Here is a 27471-nt window from a genome sequence, read left to right as displayed (position 1 = left end):
TCTGGTTCATCCTTGGGAGCAATTTCCAAATGCCTGAAGGTACCACGTTCATCTGTACAAACAATAGTACGCAAGTATAAACACCATGGGACCACGCAGCCGTCATACCGCGCTCAGGAAGGAGACGCGTTCTGTCTCCTAGCGATTAACATACTTTGATTTGCACTTTTCGCACCAATCACAGAACAACAGCAAAGGACCTTGTGAAGATGCTGGAGGAAACCGGTACAAAATTATCTATATCCACAGTAAAACGAGTCCTATATCGACATAACCTGAAAGGCCGCTCAACAAGGAAGAAGCCACTGCTCCAAAACCGCCATAAAAAAGCCAGACTACGTTTTGCAACTGCACATGGGGACAAAGATCATACTTTTTGGAGAAATGTCCTCTGGTCTGATGAAAAAAAATATAACTGTTTGGCCATAATGACCATCGTTATGTTTGGAGGAAAAAGGGGGATGCTTGCAAGCCGAAGAACACCATCCCAAACGGGGGTGGCAGCATCATGCTGTGGGGGTGCTTTGCTGCAGGAGGGACTGGTGCACTTCACAAAATAGATAGGAAGGAAAATTATGTGGATATATTGAAGCAACATCTCAAGACATCAGTCAGGAAGTTGAAGCTTGGTCGCAAATGGTCTTCCAAATGGACAATGACCCCAAGTATACTTCCAAAGTTGTGGCAAAATGGCTTAAGGACAACAAAGTCAAGGTATTGGAGTGGCCATCACAAAGCCCTGACCTCAATCCTATAGAACATTTGTGGGCAGAACTGAAAAAGTGTGTGCGAGCAAGGAGGCCTACAAACCTGACTCAGTTACACCAGCTCTGTCAGGAGGAATGGGCCAAAATTCACCCAAGATTGTGGGAAGCTTGTGGAAGGCTACCCGAAACGTTTGACCCAAGTTAAACAATTTAAAGGCAATGCTACCAAATACTAATTGAGTGTATGTAAACTTCTGGCCCACTGGGAATGTGATTAAATAAATAAAACCTGAAATAAATCATTCTCTCTACTATTATTTTGACATTTCACATTCTTAAAATAAAGTGGTGATCCTAACTGACCTAAGACAGGGAATGTTTACTAGGATTAAATGTCAGGAATTGTGAAAAACTGAGTTTAAATGTATTTGGCTAAGGTGTATGTAAACTTCCGACTTCAACTGTGTTAAAGCTTAATGACGCTAAGCAAGCTAGCTCCTCTCCCTCACTGACTGGATCAGAGTGCTAAACCATTACAAGCATTCAGGAATGTGTGGTGAGGTTTAATGAAGAAGGTCTACCAAAGAGGCTTGGCAGTGAAAAGTCTCTGTGCAGCCAATGGGTCAAGACTCCCTACCCCTCCACCACTCACTTTAAGCAGTCACGCATGGTGAAGTTTAATGACAAAGACCTACCCACAAGGCCTAGCAGTGGAAAGTCTCTGTGCAGTCAATGGATCAAGACTCCCTACTCCTCATCCACTGAATTTGAACAGAGCTTGGTGTTGATCCGCAAACACAGTTACCACAGCAAAGAATTGCGGAAGAGCAGCAGTGGCAGACATTATTATAGCTCCCGCATTCTTCTTCTAGAAGGTACTGTATGTTCACCAACCACACCTCAACTGTGTGCCTGACCCAATACTCAATTCAGGTTAACTTTTTCACACATTACACAGCATTTGACAGTTTTAAGGATACAAAGCTAAGAAACTAAAATGTTTATTGTAAAGAATGCTGACACCACATACACTGAGTATACCAAACATTAGGAACACCTTCCTAATATTGAGTTGCACCTCCCCTTTTGCCCTCAGAACAGCTTCAATTCATCGGGGCATGGACTCTACAAGGTGTCGAAAGCGTTCCACAGGGATGCTGGCCAAGGTTGACTCCAATGCTTCCCACAGTTGTGTCAAGTTGGCTAGATGTCCTTTGGGTGGTGAACCATTCTTGATACACACGGGAAACTGTTGAGCGTGAAAAACCCAGCAATGTTGCAGTTCTTGACACAAACCGTTGCGCCTGGCACCTACTACCATACCCCGTTCAAAGACACTTAAATCTTTTGACTTGCCCATTCACCCTCTGAATGGCACACATAAACAATCCATGTCTCAATTGTCTCAAGACTTAAAAATCCTTCTTTAAAATCAGTCTCCTCCCCTTCATCTACACTGACTGAAGTGGATTTAACACGTGACATCAATAAGGGATCATAGCTTTCACCTTGGATTCACCTGGTCAGTCTATGTCATGGAAAGAGCAGGTGTTCTTAATGTTTTGTGCACTCAGTGTATAAACACTTAAGATAACAAACTATTAAATATTGTTTAATTCAAAGTAACAATTGTTAGAGATCAATATGTAAACATTAGACAAGATTGATCAATTATTGTGTTTGTTTTGAAGTTCCCAGACCTCGTTGCAGAGGGTACATGGAGGAGAGGCTCCCCTGACAAATCCTCTTAATGCCCTCTTTGGGATCACCGAGGACACGATTCTTCAGGCACTGGGTGATCAATCCAGCTCTTCTGGCTCACCTGGATTGGCCAGATCTGTGGTCAGAGATGTCGTGGGTCAGGTTAACTCTGACATCTCTGACATCTCCTGTTCCCGCTCAGGTAAATCAAGCCCAGTGTGTTGTGACACTGGGAGGCGATATGCCATACAAGCCGCTGAAAAGATGGTGTCTGTTATCTCCGCTAAACTGCGGTGGTTTGGAGTCACTAGCCAGGCTGCACCTCAAGCCAAGACCACTCCATCTAAAGAGGATAGGGACATTGAGGCCTGCCTTGCACCATTGACAGAAGAAGTCATGGCTGCCATTTTGGACTCCGGAGAATGCCAGGAAATAGAGCCAGGAACAATGGATGTGTTTCATGATTCGCACACAAATAACTTAGTTTAGCATCAAGGGATTGTGTTGGTGGTCTTAATCTGGAAGTCTCCGCAGCAGAGAAAAAAATCTCTGAAAGAGACAGTATCCTCTGGCAGCATGGTGAGTCAAAACATGCTCATACCTTCACCCTCTGACAAAATGCTTGGATCTCCTGTCATGTCAACCATTGAGAAACTCTCTAGTGTTGACCTGAAGTCAGAAGCCACTGAAGCTATTAGCGAGGTGCTCATTAGGTCTAGCAGAATCTATCTGCACAGATTTCTGCTTGCACACCTGAGTCTACAATAATCTGGCCAGTCAAACAAATCTGCCAGCTATGCCAGAGGAACATTTAACTACTACAGTTAATGTGGGTTCAGAAGCCTCTGAAATTATGGATTCCTTTGTGAGCAATATGAAGTGTATTGCACAATCAGTTTTTCCAAAAGTGAAATCTCTACTCGTGGCTTGCTAAAAGGTTGCAGAATATGCTGAGGGAATTTACTCTCAACTTTTGGCCACCAGAAGCAGAGATCTTCACGATGTTCCATCCAGAGCATCAAGCCGCCGTAGCTCAAGTTTCACTACTTCTCAAGTGACTGTTTTTGATGGTAGTAGCTCTCTGGTGTCTGGCAGTTTCTCACAGATGTACAATAATACAGTGAATCTGTTCACAAAGGCGATCTGTCAGTGACAGAAAACGTATCTGGGACCTCTAGTCCCACAATGGAGGCGGAACACTGTTGTAAAGTGACTTTCCCAGCTGAAGTTTGTACAGTGAAAATGGCTGACAACATCCATGACAGAGAGGCATTTGTCATAGCCACTGGGACTGAGGAGCAGGCCTTAAGTGATTCCAGTTCTCCTCAGGCTATGAAACAAGGCAAAGGGAGGTTCAGATCTCTACCAAAGATCACCACGTTCAGAATCAACCTCAAGGTACACCAGAAATGTTTCTGGTTTAAGTTTCATTATTAAGTATTGTTATAGGTAGGCCTATTTGTTATCTTGCTCCACACTATGAAACATATCAAACTTATCAATTTATCAAACTTTGTACTAGTTTTCAATGAACAACCCTTTGAATTCCTGTTGTAAAAGTTATGGTGTTTTAAGAATTCCATTTGTGATTAATTTACATTGTTTTTCTTTTGAAACAATTAGTGCTTCAAGCAGAGCAACATAAAGGAGACCCAGCCCTGAAAAGGAAACACAGAACCACATTAAGGTTCCCCATGAGGAGGAGCATTGCATACGTAAGTCTATCAGCTAATCAATAATGTTGTCACTTATATATATTTTCCAGTGCCACAACAATAGCAACATGTTCATGTGAGAAAAATGTTTGATGAACACGAAACATAAAAACATGACATCTATGTAGGCCTACAGAAGTACCTGATCATTTTCTGTCTCTAGCAGGCCGCATAGTGCCAAAAGCTGTCACGGCTCCACTTGATGAGAGTATTCCGTTCACCTCTCAACCCGAGGAGAAGAAACAAAAACCCTCCATCTTTGTCAGGATGTTCTCGGCCAGAAGCAAAGGCCTTCACATCACCTTAAAAAGTTCATCCAACGTGCCTTTTGGCAAACTCCAAGCGGGCTGTCATGTGCCTTTTACTGAGGAGTGGCTTCTGTCTGGCCACTCTACCATGAAGGCCTGATTAGTGGAGTGCTGCAGAGATGGTTGTCCTTCTGGACGGTTCTCCCATCTCCACAGAGGAACTCTGGAGCTCTGTCAGAGTGACCATCGGGTTCTTGGTCACCTCCCTGACCAAGGCCCTTCTCCCCCGATTGCTCAGTTTGGCCTAACAGTTGTTACAACAAGTAACAATACTTATTTAATTAAATAAATGCTAGAGCATTGAATTAAATTCATTTCCATTTCCATTCTTTTCATCTTATTTCAGAAAAAACACAGTAAAAGTAAGTGTCATTTGGTTAAATGTAATTCAAAACAGAGTATTAATTCTGCTTGATTGGGAACCCTGGATGGCAGGGCTGGACTAACCATATCTGGGGCCCTGGGCAATAACATTTTGGAGGCCCCCCTCATAGTGGTGGAGATAAAACATTTAAAGCGAACTACCTGCAATTCTACACATTTTACCATGGGGCAGAGAGAACATTGTGCAGTTTTATAGCTAATTTCCTGCTGTTCTACACATTTTGTCATGAGGCTGAGAAGAAAAGTTGCAGTTTTAAAGCTAACTTCCTGCTAATCTACACATTTTGCCATGGGGCCGAGGGACAATGTTGCTGTTTTAAAGCTAATTTCCTGCTATACAACACATTTTGCCATGGCTTATGTATTGGCTAGCCTTTTGGGGCCCTAAGTACGTTTTTTCCCCACCTGCCGCCAGGAATAATAATAAGGCACTGTCCATGAAACATATTGTCAATGAAAAGTCAGCTACTGAGCATGGTGCTACTGAACCACATCCTTAGATTTTGAGAAAAAAAACTCAAATTCTATGTAGACCATAGAGAGCTCAAACTGTGATGGTCAATTCTCTGAGATTCATAGAAGGAAATGTTTATCTCTGATAAACAATTAACAGAAAAGTAGGGCATCATAAAGCATTACTCTGACAGGGGCCTCTACTCTAGCTCACATAGCTCAGCAGTGGTCTTAAAGCAATGAAGCCAAAACCCAGGATAGAGGGGCTGAGTGGAGGAGGGTATTTTGTCCGAGACACTGTAGAAGGACAGAGTACCCGCCTAGTGATCCAGATACACTCCTACTCTATGGGACTGAGGGTGTGCCACTTCAGTTTTCACATTATTATGTCTATAACAGCCACCACTCTTCTGGGAAGGTTTTCCACTAGATGTTGGAACATTGATGCGGGGACTTGCTTCCATTCAGCAACAAGAGCATTAGTGAGGTTGGGCACTGATGTTGGGCGATTAGGCCTGGCTCGCAGACGGCGTTCCAATACATCACAAAGGTGTTCGATGGGGTTGAGGTCAGGGTACTGTGCAGGCCAGTCAAGTTCTTCCACACCGATCACGACAAACCATTTCTGTATGGACTTCACTTTGTGCACGGGGGCATTGTCATGCTGAAACAGGAAAGGGCCTTCTCCCAAACTGTTGCCACAAAGTTGAAAGCACAGAATTGTCTAGAATGTCATTTTATGCTGTAGCGTTTAGATTTCCCTTCACTGGAACTAAGGGGCCTACCCAGAACCATGAAAAACAGCCCCAGACCATTATTCCTCCTCCGCCAAACTTTACAGTTGGCACTATGCATTGGGGCAGGTAGCGTTTTCCTGGTATCCGCCAAACTCAGATTTGTCAGTCGGACTGCCAGATGGTGAAGCGTGATTAATCACTTCACAGAACGCATTTCACTGCTCCAGAGTCCAATGGCGGCGAGCTTTACACCAATCCAGCCGACGCTTGGCATTGCGCATGGTGATCTTAGGCTTGTGTGCGGCTGCTCGGCCATGGAAACCCATTTCATGAAGCTCCCAACGAACAGTTATTGTGCTGATGTTGCTTCCAGAGGCAGTTTGGAACTGGGTAGTGAGTGTTGCAACCGAGGACAGACAATTTTTATTTTTACGCGCTACACGCTTCAGCCCTTGGCTGTCCCATTCTGTGAGCTTGTGTGGCCTACCACTTTGCGGCTGAGCCGTTGTTGCTCCTAGACATTTCCACTTCACAATTACAGCACTTACAGTTGACCGGGGTAGCTCTAGTAGGGCAGAAATTTGACGAACTGACTTGTTGGAAAGGTGGCATCCTATGACGGTGCCACGTTGAAAGTCACTGAGCTCTTCCGTAAGGCCATTCTATTGTCAATGTTTGTCTATGGAGATTGCATGGCTGTCTGAGTCAACTGTCAGTTGGAGCGCAGGTGCACACTGCCTTCATATCATAGGCTTGCAGTAGCTTAAGCTTAATAATAGCCACACCAAACCTTAACAAAAGTTTGCTCGATTTTATACACGGCTTGGTTGGGTACCCAAGATTCACTGAAACACACATTCACACACAGTGAAAGAGAGTTATGATGATAGACCATAATACGGGACGGGAAGGTTACCTGGGAGAAAAGGGATTATTCTCGGGATGGAACATTTGTAAAATACCGGGAAAATATTCAACCCCAGTCTGTAGCTTATTCTTTAGATGTTTGGGGCTGCTGGTGAACCATGATGTGCAGGCATAATCAAAGTGACACTGGACTAGCGCACTTGCCAGAGTCTTTAGAGTGTCTATAGGTTTCCATCCAATTGGCGACAGATTTTCATGCAAATATTCAAAAATGTGCATAAAAACCATATGCACATTTCTAATTTAATTTAGCCAATGAAAATGTCTCAACAGAATTAAACAAAACAGGTTTTGCATATTTAAAGAACTGGTTTAGATGAATAAATAGGCTTACACTAATAACAATGATATGCAATAATAATAATGATCAAACAAATTATTATAAATACATCTAAGTTCCAAAATTGCATCTTACCTGAATAGGGAGTTGCACAGTAGCCTGCACTCTTCTCATTTTAGTCCACTACAATATAAAAACTTATATTAAAGGCTTTTCACTATAGGCATACTCTTTTTCCTCTAACTTTTGTTTTACTTAAATGAAAAAGGCCTCCATCTTTGCAATCAACAGTAGCCTGGGCCAAGGCTCTTCTGTTGGGCTCTCTCTCCTCAGTAGCAGGTGCGTGTAAGGCGTGAGAGAATGTTGATGAAGCGCGAATTTGGGGTGTAGGCTATGATAGACAGCCTCTCCTGGACAATTTGGCCTGCTACAATTTTATTTATCGGCTTATGTCAAATGCCGGCAATTACCAGCTAAGGGAAACCCTGGTGCATTTTCCCATCAGAGTTGTGTTTACATCAAATTGACTTGTTGCAGATAAAAGTATGTACGTAAATACGTAGTGCACATAAAATACAATTTGAGGTTAAATTCCCATGTAACGATTAAAAAACACTAGTTAAATGGGTTTCCAACCCATTTTCAACTGTAGGCATACTGATGGTTTAGTCACTAAAAATGATTATTTTTATTTGTCAAATGGCAGCCAGGGATCGATCATCATGTCACCGGAATAAGACCATCGATATTTATTGAAAGGAGCATCAACCTCATCACTGTGCACTTTCACCACTCTGAAGTTCATCATAATTTATTTCATCTGTAGCCTAATAAACTGTGGTGATTTTTGTTTAAATCAGACATGTAGGCTACTTTTCTCGCATAAAAAGGTTGGATGGAAACCTGGTTAATGTGAAGCCATTTTGAGGATGCTGGAATTATATTTTGGATGAACGTGCGCATGCCTACGTGATACTTTTGAAGTAGCCTAATCAGATTAAAACATTGTGACTGGTTGTGTTTATGACACATATGAAAGGTAATACATATAAAAAGTGTAATGATAAATATTTCGCCTATATTGAACCGTTAGGTTCTAGGAGCGCAAGGAATAGCCGCTCTATTGGAGAGGAGGCAGAGTGTGTGTTAAGCTTCCTGAATAACTGGTCCTGCCGGGTGCATATGTGGCAACATTACTATAGGACGACTTGATAATGATAATCTGCAACAGACAGCGTATCAGAAGTAAAAATACAGACAGACTGGCCTGCTACTTTGCCTTTCTAGACCTTATAAACTGTCGAGAGTAGAATCACAGGGCTTTTGCGCAGTTATTCAAATGAAATTTTCACTGCAGCCTAGAGTAGGCTAGAATGTTGTACTTACTTGAAGACAATTATGAAATTATTCATTGCATTGTGGTGTTGTAGGCTAGTCTAGGTAGGATAATTATATTGTCCCTAAAGAAGATCAACAGGGGAGATTTTTTAGCAGTGTGTCTCATGTCTTCACTGTTCTTTAATATTCAATAATGCACCTGGCGTCTTGGCTGCCTATCAGCTATTCCTATTTGTTATAGTCGATTCATATAAAAAATGTATGCCGCTTTGAATGTTTTTATACGTGGTATGATTGTTAGTTAGCCTATTGCAGATCTGGACAAACGAGCCACCTACCACTATTGTCACTATGAATGGTGGGTAGAGGGTAGGATACGCACTACCCTCCCCTGTGCCCAATAAAAAAAACACGCAATCCTCCCCAAATCAATAAGAACAGTTTGACAACCCTCCCCTATTTTGGACCACCCTCCCCCCAGAAAAATTCTGCACCATTCTCTCTTCAAGATCCCCACCAGTTTCTCTCTCAGGTTGAACTGCTCCAGCACAGCCGCAAGCTTCCCAGTGACAAGAGCCTACCTGAGGAGCTAAATTACTTTTATGCTGGCTTCGAGGCAAGCAACACTGAAGCATGTTCCGGATGACTGTGTGATCATGCGCTCCCTAGCCGATGTGAGTAAGACCTTTAAACAAGTCAACATTCAGAAAGACATATTACCAAGACCTCTACTCCGATCATGCGCTAACCAACTGGCAAGTGTCTTCACTGACATTTTCAACCTGTCCCTGACTGAGTCTGTAAAACCAACATGTTTAAAGCAGACCACCATAGTCCCTGTGCCCAAGAACACTAAAGTAACTTGCCTAAATGACTACCGACCCATAGCACTGAAAGGCTGGTCATGGCTCACATCAACACCATTATCCCAGAAACCCTAGACCCACTCCAATTTGCATACCGCCCCAACAGATCCACAGATGATGCAATCTCTATTGCACTCCACACTGCCCTTTCCCACCTGGACAAAAGGAACACCTATGTGAGAATGCTATTCATTGACTACACCTCAGCATTCAACACCATAGTGCCCTCAAAGCTCATCACTATGCTAAGGACCCTGGAATTAAACACCTCCCTCTGCAACTGGATCCTGGACTTCCTGATGGGCCGCCCCCAGGTGGTAAGGGTAGGTAACAACATATCTGCCACGCTGATCCTCAACACGGGGGCCCCTCAGAGGTGAGTGTTCAGTCCCCTCCTGTACTCCCTGTTCACCCATGACTGCATGGCCAGGCACGACTCCAACACCATCATTAAGTTTGCCAATGACACAACAGTGGTAGGCCTGATCACCGAAAACGATGAGACAGCCTATAGGGAGGAGGTCAGAGACCTGGCCGTGTGGAGCCAGGATAACAACCTCTCCCTCAACGTGATCAAGACAAAGGAGATGATTGTGGACTACAGGAAAAAGAAGAGGACTGAGCATGCCCCCATTCTCATCGACGGGGCTGTAGTGGAGCAGGTTGAGAGCTTCAAGTTCCTTGGTGTCGACATCACCAACAAACTAACATAGTCCAAACACACCAAGACAGTCGTGAAGAGGGCACAACAAAGCTTTTTCCCCCTCAGGAGACTGAAAAGATTTGGCATGGGTCCTCAGATCCTCAAAATGGTCTACAGCTGCACCATCGAGAGCATCCTGACTGGTTGCATCACTGCCTGGTATTTCAACTGCTCGGCATCCGACCGCAAGGCACTACAGAGGGTAGTGTACATCACTGGAGCCAAGCTTCCTGCTGGTTGAGAGAATGCCAAGAGTGTGCAAAGCTGTCATCAAGTCAAAGGGTGGCTATTTGAAGAATCTCAAACATAAAATATATTTTGATTTGTTTAACACTTTTTTGGTTACTACATGATTCCATATGTGTTATTTCATATAGTTTTGATGTCTTCACTATTATTCTACAATGTAGAAAATAGTAAAAATTATGAAAAACCCTTTTGTCTGGTACTGTAACCTGTGCCCCCGCACATTGACTCTGTACCGGTAGCCCCTGTATATAGCCTCACTACTGTAATTTTACTGTTGCTCTTTTTTTTCTTTTTTTACTTAATACTTATTTTTCTTAAAACTGCATTGTTGGTTAAGGGCTTGTAAGTAAGCCTTTCACTGTAAGGTCTACACCTGTTGTATTCGGCGCATGTGACAAATACAATTTGATTTGAGTTTGCCACAATTGTGTGGTGGCTTTGATAAGCTTGTGTTTCAACAGAGAGGAAGAGGAAGAGAGGCCCAGCTCGGAGGAAAATCTATCTTCCTCCAGCAGGTGGCGTTTTTTCGTTGTTTCAAGCAATTAGTTTTTGTAAGGAGGCCAACAAGAGCGTCGAATTGGTCAACACACAAATGAATGGCTTATTTGCTACGTGAGGTTTATTTGCTCGAATAGAAGTTTCGTAATGCTTACGTTGTTATGAGTGTACTGACATAAGTAGGGCACGTGACATCACGGCAACTGAGAAAAAAACACTTTATATCGGAGTTGTCTCGAGATGGCTATTGACGTCAATAACCCTCATAGAATATTCAAATATTATTACAATAATGAGATGTATTAACCAATCCAAAGAGAGGATAGGCGGGAGCTAGACAGCCCACCGTGCCGCTTTGTGGACAACGACTCCCATTGTTAGGGCGTAGAGACTCTGTGCAAGGCTGTGACGTTTACAGTGGCACTCGTGTTGCATTGTGGGTATTCATGCATTTAAAGATTACAACGTTACATTTGATTGTTTAAATCAAGGAAATAGTATTTGAGTAGGAATATTTGTTGAATATGTGTCTAAATTGTTTATACATGATAAACAATAATATAATTTTAAAAACAACAAACGTTGATTCCTTCAATTGCATTCTGGGAAATATGTTATTCCAGCCCTGTCGTTTGTAGCGCGTAGAGATGTCAAGTGAAATAGCATGCCAGCCAATTTAATTGGGATTTAGCTAGCTTAATATATTTGTTGCCACATCATATTTTATGTATAACATAAGGAGACACATCTGTTAACTTGGATGACAGTCTTGGTAAGTAGCGTTAGCAAGCTTCAGATGCTCCTGGTCAAGACTACATGGCAAGTTAGCTAAATTAGAACATACTTTTTGACGGATGCTGAAGTTGAGGGATGTTGTGTTTGCATGTCAAGGTTAGTTCAGGTGTTGTTTGCTAGTTACTAACTACGTTAGTTACCAGCAAATGTTATGTTGCTGCTCGCGCATGGGGTTGGATTCCAGCATGCTCCCCCTGCTTCCTGCCAATGTTGTCAGCTAGCTACTGTAACTTCCTGTATTTTCAATGGCTATTGTGCTAAATAAATTGGTCCCTGGTTTTGTAATCATTCATTTTACATTGTTTTTAAAAGGTGTCTCCTCCATTATGTCCTCGGATGACCATCTTGCACAGAGGGAGAAACTCGAACGCCAAATTCTGGCGCTCGAGCGCACCCTTGGTCCCGAAAGCAACTCAATTGAACTATCTTCAGACAGTTGTTCATCTGGTGGGTATCTGAAGTATATTAAAGCAGTAGCGGTGCGTGGGTAAAATCACTGGGGGAGCCATATTACAACCTATGTGTTGTGATAATTGCGTTTTTTGCTCTATTTTGTTGATGATCACAAGTTTACTGGAGAACGGAGACCAAGTAGAGACTTTCGGACAAGGTGGATAATTGTATAATATAAGGCAGTTTATTCAGAGGTAAAGATATCTGAAAATAGCGTGCACGGACCCGTTCGTCAATCTCGTAGGGAGATATCTGAGAGCGAGCCCCTAAACATTGTGTGCTGACATTTTATACAATAAAATAAAGTAGGTTGATTCTAGTAGTTCTGATCTTCTGATTGGTCCTGATGAGTTGGTCGAGGTCACCTCCATTGCATTGGCTCTGAGTCGGGTTCTCTGTCTTCAGATGTTCAGCCTAAGAGAAGGGGGTTTTTGTGTGTGTGTGTGCTTAACAATGATGATGTGTGTGTGTGTGTGTGTGTGCGTGTGTGTATGTGTGTGTGTGTGTGTGTACGTGTGTGTGTGTGTGTGTGTGTGTGTGTGTATGTGTGTGTATGTTTAACAATGATGATGTGTGTGTGTGTGTATGTGTGTGTGTGTGTGGGGGTGTGTGTGTGTATGTCCTCAGAGCAAGAACTCGTGAGTTGGGAGAACTGAGAGACCTATGGCGTGGGTGTTGTCCATAGCCACCTGCTGATAAGGCCGACAAGATAGAAGTCTTTGTGCATTGTATTAAATACAAAGGCCCAACACAAGATGGGTCATGCACAAGATTTTAGTCAGACCAAGCTATAACATTATATATTTACTACGACAATAACCTGTTAATTCATATGCCTTGCGACCATGATATTATATATATATATATATATATATAGTAGGCTGAGACAATAAGAAGACAGTGGCAGAAAACCAGATAGCAACCTATGTCCAGTAAAGTCCACAAAGCATATTGCATGTACAGTAAGTGGTCTGACATTTTCGGACCACTAAACAACTATTGATTTATAACCAGTTAACGTTACCTTACCGCAAATCGCAAAGAAAACAGGAGCTTCCTCCACTATTCCAGCACCATTTCAACTTCAACATTTCAACGTCATAAAATCACCTCTGCTTAGTCTAATACAGTGACAACTAAAAGATACCAAAAACTATTTAGTCCAATCAACGTAAGCTAAATATGATGAGGGTGTCCATGGTTCTGATTTCTGTGCGTGACATCCTCTTCTCTTTCAAGTTAACGAAACTGTCAATCACTCTGTCACACAGTACATGCTTTTATTTTTTTGTTGTCCTAGGCTACCTGGCTAAAATGCTTGCTCGCTATCCTAACTTCCGTTCATGGGCAACGTTAGCTAGTTAACAGCCTTCTACATCTAGCTACATATTGAACTGCCATCCTCTTAAGGCCAGGGGCACAACAATGTATGAATTAATGGTTGGTTCAGAATCGCCTTTATAATCATTGGCCAGTGACATACATTCAGCCTCTTGTGAATTTAAGGAAAATTATGAAACACAGAAAATTATAGTATGTTTTTTTTAATTTAATTTTTTGGGTAAATGTTTTGGGGAAGCCTGGCTTCCGTTGGCATCCATGAATACACGCCACTGTATTAGTCTTTTTGCCAGCGTGATGGCCCGTGGACTCTGGGTGGTATCCTTGGGATTAGATGGGGGGTGTTGCTTCTGCATCATTGTTGCAGTGGGTTTGCAGAGAGAGACCCTGACCCCAAGTTTTGCAGAAGTTATCTATCTAGATTTCGCCTATGGATAGTATTAAATGCATAGAAATAACGAACCATTGACTTGAATGGGAACTTCCATTCTATTAATTATATTTCTATGCATTTAATCCTATCGATAGGTGAAATCCAGATGGATAACTTTAGAAAAAATGGGCCCATGTCTAATCTTGCCTAATGACTCACCCCAAATTTAATTCCGCTGCTCTATCGATCGCTACACGTCAGTTGCAGGAGCAATGTAGATGGGTAGCCAGGCAAGGTCTAATCATAGAATGCAATTTAGTCTCCACAACTCCTTGGCTGTGTTTGCTTGGCTAACGGCTTTCTAAATGTAATTCGTTTTTTTAAAAACTGTTGGCAGATGATGGATCAGACGACAATGCATCTCAACCAGAAGATTTGGTAAGACTCATTGACATTTATGTTTACATTTACATTTTAGTCATTTAGCAGACGCTCTTATCCAGAGCGACTTACAGTTAGTGAGTGCATACATTATTTTTTTATACCCCCCGTGGGAAACGAACCCACAACCCTGGCGTTGCAAACGCCATGCTCTACCAACTGAGCTACATCCCTGCCGGCCATTCCCTCCCCTACTCTGGACGACGCTGGGCCAATTGTGCGCCGCCCCATGGGTCTCCCGGTCGCGGCCGGCTACGACAGAGCCTGGATTCGAACCAGGATCTCTAGTGGCACAGCCTTAGACCACGGCGCCACTCGGGAGGTCATCACCAATAGTACCGTGTTACCATGATTTTTCTCAGGTGAATTGAGAAATAATGTTAACCTGCTCTTCTAGGGTCCTCCGGGGAACCTGGAGGCAGAGCGGGAGCGAATACAGAGAGAGATTGAAGAGTTGGAGCGCACTCTTGGCCCAGGTGCATCTAATGCTGAGATTCTGTCAGGTAGCCCTTGCCTTGTGTTCTTTAAACATGTTATGCATTGTTTCATGGATACGTTTTCCTGCTAGTATACATTTCTACCATGTGTGACCTCTTTTATAATGTGTTGAAACAGATGAGGATGGCCAAGGAAGTGAAACAGAATCGGTTCGTATTGATGATCATTTTCACTATTCTAACACTCCAGTTTTCAGTTTGTCACATGATGTAAATAATGCAGTATATAAAGTGTCTGTAAAATGCCTGCCCTCTCCTTTCTCCCACATCTGGTAGAGCAAAGAGGACAGTGCTGAGGAGCTGGACCTACCCCAGAACGCAGATACATGTCTGCAAATGAACCTGGTTTATCAGGAAGTGTTGAAAGAGAAATTAGAGGAGCTGGAGCGACTATTATCAGACAATCAACAGCAACAAGTAAGAGGCCAACAACTAAAAGCATACTGCTTTTCTTAAAGGTGCAGTACGGAATCTGTGAATCTGTTAAAAGAAGCTGTGCAATGTCCATGCGATGTAATAATGTCTGTCTTTCCCTACAGAAAGAGATTATGACTCAGCTGTCTGGCACAGGAACTCCCCAGGCTACCACATCTGGACAACCCACACTGAAGCTTTTCTTGGGGAGCTTTCTGAAGCCCTATTTCAGAGATAAAGTCACATGTCTGGTAGGTATGAGTCTGCAGATTCAGTACAATATGAGCAGGGTCAGCGGGTTATAGCTTTGGTCGAAGGTATATCTCCATGTTTTAACATTACCTCTCCGATTCCCACAGGGCCCACCTGCTAATCCAGAAGCCAGGGAGAAGATGAGTAAAAGGATCAGACCTACTGACAACATCAAGATGAAAAGATGTGAGTCTAAAAATAATAATCGTTAGACCTTAGTGCTTCTTGCATCCTTGTTATGTGACATCACCACTATGGGAATGTGACGTGGTGTCTTGATTACTTTTAAATTGGGGATTTTGTATTTTCAGGGGAAGGGTGGCAGAAGACTCTGCTGATAAATGCTGTCATCAAAGACAGCAGGAAACGCATGATACAGCCCAAGCTGTCCAAGTAAGTAAAGAGTAAAGGGTTATTGTTTTCCCCTGAAGAGTATCTTTGCAGAGTATTTTATATAAAAAAATGTATTCATCATGTACAGTGCCTATAGAAAGTCTACACCCCCTTGAGCCTATGGAAGAAGAATCTATAACACAACATTTCAACTGCAACGTTTGAACCTTTTTCACATTTTGTTGCGTTTTGAAGTGGGATTGAAATAGATGTAATTGGGATTTTTTTGTCATTGATATACACAAAATACTCCATAGTGTCAGTGAATTTTTTTTTCATATTTTGTTTTACAAATCAATATAAATTAAATAACTAAAATATAGTTGTTGTATAAGTATTCGCCCACTTTGTTTAGGCAAGACTAAATTAGTTCAGAAGTAAAATTTGGCTTAACAAATCACATAAGTTATATGGACTCACTCTGTGTGAAATAATAGGGGTTGACATGATTTTTGAATAACTACCCCTTCCTCTTTCCCCCATAAATACAACATCTGTAAGGTTCCAAAGTCAAGTATTGAATTTCAATCACTGATTAAACTACAAAGACCAGGGAGATTTTCGAAAGCCTCATAAAGAAGGGCAGTGATTTGGTAGATGGGTTACAATAACTAATCAGACATTGAATATCTCTTTAAGCATGGTGAAGTTAATAGTTATGCTGTGGATTATGTATTAAACCACCAAAGATTCAGTCGTCCTTCTGAACTGAGCTGCAGGACAGGAAGGAACCTGCTTAGGGATGTTACCATGAGGCCATTGGTGATTTTAAAAAGGCTACAGAGTTCAATTACATTTGAGTAATTTAGCAGACGCTCTTATCCAGAGCGACTTACAGTTAGTGAGTGCATACATTTTACATACTGGCCCCCCGTGGGAAACGAACCCACAACCCTGGCGTTGCAAGCGCCATGCTCTACCAACTGAGCTACAGGGGCTGTGATTGGAGAATTGAGGATGGATCAACAACATTGTAGTGACTCCACAATAATGACCTAAATGACAAGAAGAAAAATATACAGAATAAAAAATATTCCTAAACATGAATACGTATGCAACAAGGCACTAAAGTAATACTGGAAAAAAAAAACGTCATAGAAGCACACTTTTTGGCCTAAATGCAAAGCCTTATGTTTGGGGCATGGTGGTGGCTGCATCATGGTGTGGGTATGCTTGACATCAGCAAAGACTGGGGAGTTATTCAGGATGAAAAGAAACAGGATGGAGCTAAGCACAGGCAAAATCTTAAAGGAAAACCTGCTTCAGTCTGCTTTACCCCAGACACTGGGAGAGGAATTCACCTTTCAGCAGGACGATAAACTACAACACAAATCCAAATCTACACTGGAGTTGCTTACCAAGAAGACAGTGAATGTTCCTGAGTGGCCTAGTTACAGTTTTTACATAAATCTGCTTGAAAATCTATGGCAAGACTTGAAAATTGCTGTCTTGTCATGATCCCCAGCACTTGACAGAGCTTGAAGAATTTTGAAAAGAATCATTTATAACCTTATGTATGTGCTTTGCACACCTGCCAGAGGTGTTACTAACATGTATTGACTCGGGTGAATACCTATCTATTCACGCTATATTAGTGTTTTAGTTTTCATGAATCTTTAAAAAATGGTAGAATTTTTCTTCCACTTTGACGTTACAGAGGATTTTATGTAGATCGTTGAGGAAAAATTATAATTAAGTCTATTTCAAACCCACTTTGTAAAGTAACAACATTTGAAAAAAGTTCAAGAGGGTGTAGACTTTCTATAGATGGATTTTGAAATGGTAATGTGTTATTCGCTCCTGTGCTTTTCAAAATGTAGCAAAACTTCAGATTTTTACACAGGGTGTACGAAATGTAGGTTAACATTTTAATGAGGATTGTTGTCTGCCCATCTGTTGGAGGCTTTAACAAATGAAAATGTTCTACTCTGTCTGAAAATAGTAGTGCAGACCGACTGTCATAGCTGTTTTGTTTTATTCTTGTTTGTTTTGCTTTTTCAAGCGCTTTGAGATTATTTCTGTGAAGAAAAGCGCTATAGAAGTTGAATAGATTATTATTATTAACCCAATGGCCTTCATGAATAACACGTTTTTTGTCTCATAGGGTAGAATACCTTACACAGAAAATGGTCAAAGCTGAAAACGTGGAAAAGCAAATCCTGCGGAAACAAATCACTGAAATTGAAAAGGACATTGAGGCCATCAGGTGAGTCCCATCATAACTCTTTAATGGGTAATAATGACCTAGCCTATTAATTCCAAGATGAGTCAGGTTATCTTGTCAGACAGGTCTGTTTTGTGTTTGTTCTCACTTTACATGAAGAGATTAGATGGATTTGAATTGTTTAATCAATATGTATTGTAATGTTTATTCCTGAGTCAAACCATTGCTGTTTAACTGTTGCCGGATCTGCTTTACCTTTCAGTGCACTGAAGGAGGATGAGCTGCTGGCTGGCCGCTATGATGACCATGACTGGCAAAAGATTTCCAATATTGATGTGGGTTGAGTAACTTCTGTCATCTCCCCCATTCATATGTTTGTTTTCCTATTGTTAAAAAGGCTTAAGTGTTGATGCTAAAATCTTATTCCTATCCAGTTTGAAGGCATCCGTGAAGCTGAGGACATAAAAAGCTTTTGGCAGAACTACCTGCATCCCTCCATTAACAAAGCCAGTTGGAAGGAAGACGAAATTGAGATGCTCAAGAAAGTCGCTGTAAAATATGGACACCACAACTGGGATCAGATTGCTGATAAACTTGGGGTAAGAGCAGACAGATAGGATTGGCCAATCATGACTCATGGTCATTACCCCTTCCTATCAGTGGGATCCAGAGGTGCTAGTTCCAGTCCTGATTTGCACAGTTTGATTGATTGGGCTTTGTTTAGAGACAAGTGCCTGATACTGAACTGTTAAGTTTCTCGGTAGTAGGTAGATCAAGTGTAATTCCCTGAACGTCTAACACAACCCATTTCTTTGAATGTGTAAACTATTCAGTATTATCCATTCCCCCCCTGTCTGTCACACACAGACCAACAGGACAGCCTTCATGTGTCTCCAGACGTACCAGCGCTACATCTGCACCGACTTCAGGAGGAGGAAGTGGGGCGGCGTGGAGGACGAGATCCTCAGAGAGCTGGTTGAGAAGATGCGTATCGGGAACTACATCCCTTACACCCAGAGTAAGTCCCCACCACCCAGTGTTCACCCTGGGTTTTATGCATTAAATATGTTATTGTTTGTGCACATCGATGACTGTTGTTCTTATTGTTGGCCCCAGCTTATGTCCCCTTCATTGTAAGGCTCCAGTGAGGCGTAAAGCTCTCGGGATACTACTGTCCCCTGCTCTACTCTACTAATTATTTTCTCTAGACAAAGTGCTTGTTCAATACAAGATACTGTAGCTTGTCGCGGTAGTGCATTGTGTGTTGGGTTCTGGAAATTTCACTTGCTTTCTCCGTGATTTCTGTTTTACTCCAGTCTCCTATTTCATGGAGGGCCGGGATTCATGCCAGCTGATGTATCGGTGGACTCAGGTTCTGGACCCCACCCTCAAAAAAGGCTATTGGTCTAAAGAAGAAGATGAGGTATGGTCAGGAGGGTTTGGGGCATTTTTGTTGTGAAATTGATGTGGTTACAAGGACATTTTGAGAAGTCCCGATATGTATAGTTATTTGATAATATAAGTTGGTTGTTGTTGCAGATGCTACTGAGAGCAGTGGCTAAATACGGGGTGGGGAACTGGTGGAAAATCCGTCAGGATGTGCCTGGCAGAAATGATGGCCAGTGTAGGGACAGGTGAGGACTAACATGGACTGATCGATAATGCCAATATATTGACCAAACTCTCACAACATTCACTGACCATTTCCCTGATTGCCACCCCATTTTAGTTAACTCAAACTTTAAAAAGTGTTAGAACATACTGTCACTGACAAACTTTGTTTTATTCTGTAGGTATGTGGACGTCCTGATTGGGAACGTGAAGAAGGGGCCCTTTGACGAGAAGGAAAAGGCACAGCTCAGACGATTGGTGGAGAAATATGGACGTAGGAACTGTTATAGAAAGCTGACTATTTCAAAACAATCCATCATCTTTCTTGATAATAATCGTCTTACAGTTAATTTTGTCCCTTTTTATAGGTAAATGGTCTAAGATAGCTGCCGAGATCCCCAACAGAATTGACTGCCAGGTCCTTCAACAGTGGAGGCGAATGACAGGGTACAAGGTGAGTGTTGACTATGTAGCCTTTATGTCCCCCTTAACTCAATCTGTGACACTGGACACAGTTAAGTCTTGTTTTTGTAAACAGCCCAGACCTCAGAGGGACAAAAGGAAAAGAGCATTGCAGAGAAGGAGAAAGACAGCGGCTGTGAGGAGCATCAAGAGTAGGCTGATGAGGCTAGACGATGATGTGCACTCGAGCTCCGATGAGGAGGAGAACGTTGAGATGGAGTTTATGGACAGTGACGACGAGAAGAAACAGCAGAAGTTCTTTGATCTGTCTGATCAGGAAAGTGACATTATCGAAGACTACACCCAACCAGACATAGAGCAATGGATCCCCATGCCAGAGAAGGAGTTTGAAGGGCTGGGGAAGGTGAGGAGCATGATGGTTGAACGGCCCAGCAAGAATACAATGCAAGAGCAGGCAGCGACGGACAGCCAGGCCGCAGCACGCAAGTTCACAGTGGTACGCTCCACCATCCTGGACCGCTTTGGCAAGCCTGCTGCCACTGTCATTGGACAAAACCCCCCAATCCTAGCAAAGAAGGTACCGGCATTTATTTATTTATAAACAATCATGTGAGGTGTTGCACCATTATGTGTAACGTTAGAACTTATGCACATTTTCAACACCTGTCCCTATTGTCATTTTGTTCCCACTGTCTCTGCTGTGGCTCTGCAACAGCAACCATAAATATTGACTTCATCAGAGTATTACAAAACAGGATCATTAAGCTAGGCAGTTAACATGAATAAACATTGAAACATGAATCAGCTGTTTGGAGTGTGGAGTCAATTACACCATGCTCATTTAAAGTGAGTGTCTCTGTTTATAAACTCTGAAATATGATTATTATTTTAGAATATGTAGGAAAGTTAGCAAGCTAAGCCATTGATCCTGCTTTGTGACGTAAAGTAGCATGTGACATTCTCTGTATGTGTTCCTTCTAAAGGATTATAACAGTGACCTGGCCATGCTCAAGGTGTGCTACGGAGAGGTGAGAAACATAATCGCTTGGAAGAAAACCAATGCCACAAAACACGTAAGTCGCCAGGTGACGCTCCCAAAAAAAGATCTATATTTTCATTGAGCCTCTCTTTGTGGTGAAGCAAGTGTTTTAATTGCTTTTTGTCCCAAACAAAGATGTTTCCAGTGGGAACATTTTTATTCATTTGTCCGTATAAATGTTAATAAAATATGTTGATTATTATTAGAATACATCAATACATCTGACCATTTCATACAAATACGTAGATTATAAACTGTTGAATCAAGGTTAGAAGGGAGTGAAAAAATATGTTGTCGTCATAGTTGTGTGCTCAACGCTTTAGTTGCATGGCCCACCTAGATCAATCTATGACACAGATGAAGCTTTGTTTATACAGAGGTCTTCTCCTTGTAAAGCCTGTGATGCATGTCTTCTGTTTTCTAGCCCATGTATTTGTCTCTGCAGAAAAACAGTGGGTCTATGAGCGGTGACCAGGGGACGCCCCACAATTCCTCAAGGCAAAAGGACTCCTCTGCCAAAAGTGAAACCTGCACCACTCTCAACTATTCCCTTCAGTTGGCAGTCACTCCCTGGGTGGGCAATGTGCTTATACCGCCACCACTCTTTTCAAACAAGCGCCGTGAAGGTACTTTATGAGATGTCAAGGCAATAAGTCACAACTTCTCTCTCACTTGTAGAAAATGACTATTTGCATTTTGTTCGTTTCATAAGAGTTGTTTCAGGACTGAACCAATGACTTGACTTGATCCTACGATCTCTTGTTTTTGTAGCGGACATGGTGCGAGAGAGAGCAGAGAGCATTGGACTCACCAATACCCCAGTGTTCTTGTTCTTTCTGCAGGTAGGGAATGAACCCACAAATACAACACTTTCTATGAATGAGCACAATTATGTCATTTCATATTATGCCAGTCAGGTTTTACTTAAGGATGCAAGCTCCTAGGCCAGCGTTTCCCAAACTAGGGGTCGCGATCGCCTGATTTGAAAATAGGGTCGCGAGAGAAACTCTAAAAATAAATAAATAAAATTGTGCTTGGTTCATAGAACCGGTGTACCTTAGTAACCTCCGGTAGCCACTTGATGTGGTTGTAATAAACGGGGGGGTTCTGTTTTCTTCCTAAAAATGTGCCTCTATCTTTTGAACCGTTTAAGCTACAAAATATTATGAGCCCATCACTGAAAGATAAGACTCTCAGGAACACATACACTGAGTGTACAAAACATTAAGGACACCTGCTCTATCCATGACATAGACTGACCAGGTGAATCCAGGTGAAAGCTATGATCCCTTATAGATGTCACCTGTTAAATCCACTTCAATTAGTGCAGATACAGGGGAGGAGACAGGTTAAAGAAGGATTTTTAAGTCTTGAGACAATTGAGACATGGATTGTGTATGTGTACCATTCCGAGGGAGAATGGGCAAGACAAAGTACTTAGGTGCCTTTGAACGGGGTATGGTAGTAGGTGCCAGGCGCACCGGTTTGTATCAAGAACTGCAACGCTGCTGGGTTTTTCACCCTCAACAGTTTCCCGTGTGCATCAAGAATGGTCCACCGCCCAAAGGCCATCCAGCCAACTTGACACAACTGTGGGAAGCATTGTAGTCAACATGGGCCAGCATCCCTGTGGAACGCTTTTGACACCTTGTAGAGTCCAATATCTTTCTGATGCATTTCAGTCACTTCAAACCATACTTCCTTCAGATTGAAATACTGTTCTGTCAAAAGTAGTGTCAGACTGATTTGTAAAAGACTGTCATAGCCCAAATTTAAAAAGTAAACATTGGCCGCTGATTACATTATTATTATTTTATATAAAAATGGGGTCGCTGGCCAAAACAGTTTGGAGACCCCTGACGTAGGCCTATGCAGATATTATGGCCAGTAACATACAGGAAAGATTGAACACATTTTACAACAAATGTTCTTTATTGGCATATCAAGAGCACATGACTAGCTATTATGGTACACAATGAATGCATCATAACATCAGCCCAGATTATCTGAAAAAGGTTAACTGATTATAATACCATATTTTGAATCCATTGTCAGCTGATCCTGATAGTATGACCAATGTATTATGCATTGCTCATTTTCTAATGTTGTGATCTGAAACAGGTCCTCCGTGTAGATGCAGAAGGCTGTAAGCAGATAATTAAAATGCGTAACAAACAAGTGAGTATAATTTACCACACTATAAACAAAAAGTTATCATACTTTACAACCTTTATACGGTTTTACATTTTTCTACTTATAATCAATTTGAACAGGGCTTATTGTGACAATTGTGATGTCAATTTATCTGTTTCAGGCTGTACTCATGGGAAACAAATCTTGGGAAGCGAATCAGGGTAACATTATATTTGTATATGGCCTTGAATATGTCATACCCTGTGAAAGTGACGGCCACTTCTGCTTTACTTCTGTATCGTTTACTATGCTGAGGGGCAGTCACTTCCTGGTTACTTTCAGGGTATTTTTACCACCCAAAATCACTTATACATTAGCTAAGAGCCTCAGTACTCAGATCAGTGATGGTCAACTGCAAAGTATATTTTTTAATAAATCTATTAATCGATATTACATTTATAATGCGAGTTTAATGTAAATGCCCCTGTTTTTATTGACTTTTTCTAGCTTCATTGAAAAAACCAAAGCTACGCCATGGTCCCAGAACAGTGGCCAGTATGCTGAACCAGAAGGGAAACGAGCAACAGAACAGTCAGCAGCAGAACAGTCAACTTGTGATGATGATTCCTCAGACCTTTGTCATTACACAGCCTGTAGTACAGTCCATCCCACATCCTGCGGTCCCCTCCACTCCAACTTCCAGACAACAACTCATGCCTTCCACACTTACCCAACTTGGACCCTCTACCCCCATCCTACCCATACCCTCCACACCTGGTCAACCTGTACCCTCTATCCCCAGCCGACCTATACCCTCCACACCTGGTCAACCTGTACCCTCTATCCCCAGCCGACCTATACCCTCCACACCTGGTCAACCTGTACCCTCTATCCCCAGCCGACCTATACCCTTCACACCTGGTCAACCTGTACCCTCTATCCCCAGCCGACCTATACCCTCCACACCTGGTCAACCTGTACCCTCTACCCCCAGCCGACCTATACCCTCCACACCTGGTCAACCTGTACCCTCTACCCCCAGCCGACCTATACCCTCCACACCTGGTCAACCTGTACCCTCTACCCCCATCCTACCCATACCCTCCACACCTGGTCAACCTGTACCCTCTACCCCCATCCTACCCATACCCTCCACACCTGGTCAACCTGTACCCTCTACCCCCAGCCGACCTATACCCTCCACACCTGGTCAACCTGTACCCTCTACCCCCATCCTACCCATACCCTCCACACCTGGTCAACCTGTACCCTCTATCCCCAGCCGACCTATACCCTCCACACCTGGTCAACCTGTACCCTCTACCCCCAGCCGACCTATACCCTCCACACCTGGTCAACCTGTACCCTCTACCCCCAGCCGACCTATACTCCCTGCTCCCATCCAATCCTCAACTACAATAGACAGGGTGAACGAGGAGGCAAATGAGAATCATTCAGGAAAAAAACGCATTCGCAAACCTACTGAGAAAGCACAGGCCCTCAAGGAGGCCAAGGATGCTGCAATTGCTAAAAAGTCAGTGGAAGAGTCGCCCAAACGCAAGAAAGCCCGTACGCGAAGTCCTCCCAAAGAGAGCATAGTTGTCCAACCTTCTAACGTGGTTCTGTCCCCTCCACAAACTGCCTGGGTCCTGACGCCCATTGGACTTGTGCCAATCAGTGGCATTGGCATCCAGATGACACCTCGGAATTTACCAGCAAATGCTTTTGCACCTGCTTGTCCATCTATTATTATCAACCAGCAAGTACCTCTAACACTAAATGCTGCTGCAGCACAGGCCTCTCCCAATATGACCTATGTCTGCCCATGTCCCTCTACCCCTGAAGACCCATCTGCCCTCATGGTATCTCCTGCCTCATCCATAGGACAGGGAACTGCCTCCCCATCTGTGTTAACCTCTCTCTCCACCTCCACTACCTTCACAAGCAACACTGCTCCAAGACTGACCAACCCAGTGAACAGCGTGAGAATAACTAACCCAGTCATGCAGACTGTGGCAACCGCTGGTCCTCAGCTCAATGCAGTTTCACCTGTTCTCTCTGTTCGCATGAACACTGTCATCTCGGCTCCCATTAGACCACAGACTGGACCTCCGCAGGCTTTAGTCCTCAACGTCCCTCCAAGCTCCCTTCCAGCCTCATTCCCACAGAGGGGAGCCCTCCGAATCGTGCAGCTTAACCCCCCGAAACGTGTCTCTCCACCCCGCAATCCGGAGCTAATGCAGTTTGATCCCAACCTGATGTTCATGGAGGACCCGGCACAAGTGAGAGAGTGGTTGAGCGGCAAGCGAGGAGTTGCGCTTCCGGATTTGGATGTCACTCTGCCCTACCTACCCCCCTTTGTCAGTAGCCTTAATACCCTGTCGGGCCTCCTGAAATGTAAAACGACTTTGGCAATTAATGCAATGCTGGTCCTGCCCCCAGAGGAGAAAGAGAACCAGGAAGAGCAGCAGCAGGTAGCTGCAGTGCGGAGATTTGTAGCAGAGCGCTTCAGCCATAACCCAGGCTATCTGCTCCTGAAGGCTCGCTTCCTGTCCTGTTTCACCATGCCTGCTCTTCTGGCTACTATCAATCCAGTCAAACTCTCCAAGTCCCCCACACCGGACCACAGTGATGTGGAGGAGGAACCTTTCAGAAACCGTCCAGGGGAGCAGACAGATACTGGGTATGAACAGCCAACAACACTCCAGGTGAGTTCAGTCTCAAAACATGTGTTCGATACACTGCAATGCTGTCCTCTTCTTTCACTGAACCACTGAGCTTGTGTTATGATCTTTTCTCAGGCCCCTCTGCTAAGCACTGACGGAACAGGACCTCCTGCCACCTTCTTCTCTGGAATCACCACAAGAAATAAAAGCCGCTACCTCAACACGGACACAGAGTAAATGGAATCGTTTTGGAATGACGTGTGGTCTTACAGGTTAACCAGGTTTTATGTTTGAAAGTTCTTTCCAATTTTGTTGTGATATCACTGTCATAGAAAGCGATGTTACTGGAATTGATAGAGGATAGCAGTGGATAGCTGTATTCTAAGATGTCACTCAATACAGAATAGTTCAGAAGAATTTTAAGCTGTTGAAATTGAACTAAAGCAGCCTTTTCTTAGTCAAGATCACTTTGAGTCAAAATGCAAGCTGAGATCTACCACTCAGATAAAAAAATAAATACATGACTTAAAAAACGTAAGCCTATGCAACATTACCCAATTAAAAACAGTTATGTAGCAATGAGGTTTGTGCAGTAGGCTATAGGCCCCAATACATTATCACTGCATATTGGGTCTGCGTGAATTACCCTGCCAATGTTCTTAGACCATTTTGATATATAAATATATATATATATATATATATATATATATATATATATATAGTGAGGGAAAAAAGTATTTGATCCCCTGCTGATTTTGTACGTTTGCCCACTGACAATGAAATGATCAGTCTATAATTTTAATGGTAGGTTTATTTGAACAATGAGAGACAGAATAACAACAACAAAATCCAGAAAAATGCATTTCAAAAATGTTATAAATTGATTTGCAATTTAATGAGGGAAATAAGTATTTGACCCCATCTCAATCAGAAAGATTTCTGGCTCCCAGGTGTCTTTTATACAGGTAACGAGTTGAGATTAGGAGCACACTCTTAAAGGGAGTGCTCCTAATCTCAGCTTGTTACCTGTATAAAAGACACCTGTCCACAGAAGCAATCAATCAATCAGATTCCAAACTCTCCACCATGGCCAAGACCAAAGAGCTCTCCAAGGATGTCAGGGACAAGATTGTAGACCTACACAAGGCTGGAATGGGCTACAAGACCATCGCCAAGCAGCTTGGTGAGAAGGTGACAACAGTTGGTGCGGTTATTCGCAAATGGAAGAAATACAAAAGAACTGTCAATCTCCCTCGGCCTGGGGCTCTATGCAAGATCTCACCTCGTGGAGTTGCAATGATCATGAGAACGGTGAGGAATCAGCCCAGAACTACACGGGAGGATCTTGTCAATGATCTCAAGCCAGCTGGGACCATAGTCACCAAGAAAACAATTGGTAACACACTACGCCGTGAAGGACTGAAATCCTGCAGTGCCCGCAAGGTCCCCTGCTCAAGAAAGCACATATACAGGCCCGTCTAAAGTTTGCCAATGAACATCTGAATGATTCAGAGGAGAACTGGGTGAAAGTGTTGTGGTCAGATGAGACCAAAATCGAGCTCTTTGGCATCAACTCAACTCGCCGTGTTTGGAGGAGGAGGAATGCTGCC

General features: G+C 42.9%; 1 protein-coding gene across 1 annotated transcript; it reads left to right on the top strand.

Annotated features, from left to right (window-relative positions):
• The first annotated feature begins 11499 nt into the window (after positions 1 to 11499).
• Positions 11500 to 26515, top strand: LOC311144741 (uncharacterized protein). Its single transcript, XM_084180837.1, has 25 exons — positions 11500 to 11638; positions 11974 to 12108; positions 14226 to 14266; positions 14667 to 14772; positions 14885 to 14916; positions 15043 to 15183; positions 15306 to 15431; positions 15540 to 15618; positions 15744 to 15825; positions 17930 to 18031; positions 18252 to 18324; positions 18424 to 18588; positions 18857 to 19007; positions 19306 to 19412; positions 19529 to 19623; positions 19783 to 19874; positions 19969 to 20054; positions 20139 to 20600; positions 21007 to 21096; positions 21487 to 21688; positions 21834 to 21904; positions 23184 to 23240; positions 23377 to 23416; positions 23703 to 25903; positions 25997 to 26515. The coding sequence occupies exons 2-25, from the start codon at positions 11988 to 11990 to the stop codon at positions 26096 to 26098; spliced, it is 4824 nt and encodes a 1607-aa protein (XP_084036963.1). The 5' UTR covers positions 11500 to 11638; positions 11974 to 11987; the 3' UTR covers positions 26099 to 26515.
• The last annotated feature ends 956 nt before the right edge of the window (positions 26516 to 27471 follow it).

Source organism: Coregonus lavaretus, assembly GCF_964263955.1.
Source record: "Coregonus lavaretus genome assembly, chromosome: 17".
Lineage (NCBI taxonomy): Eukaryota > Metazoa > Chordata > Actinopteri > Salmoniformes > Salmonidae > Coregonus > Coregonus lavaretus.
This window is presented reverse-complemented; position numbering and strand designations above follow the sequence as displayed.

Bases quoted from the DNA above. Each gene is read 5' to 3' on its own strand.
- LOC311144741 (XM_084180837.1), top strand. From the start codon at position 11,988: ATGTCCTCGGATGACCATCTTGCACAGAGGGAGAAACTCGAACGCCAA. The intron at 18,589-18,856 runs GTAAGAGCAGAC...TGTCACACACAG, and splicing joins AGATTGCTGATAAACTTGGG to ACCAACAGGACAGCCTTCAT. The intron at 20,055-20,138 runs GTGAGTGTTGAC...TTTTGTAAACAG, and splicing joins GGCGAATGACAGGGTACAAG to CCCAGACCTCAGAGGGACAA.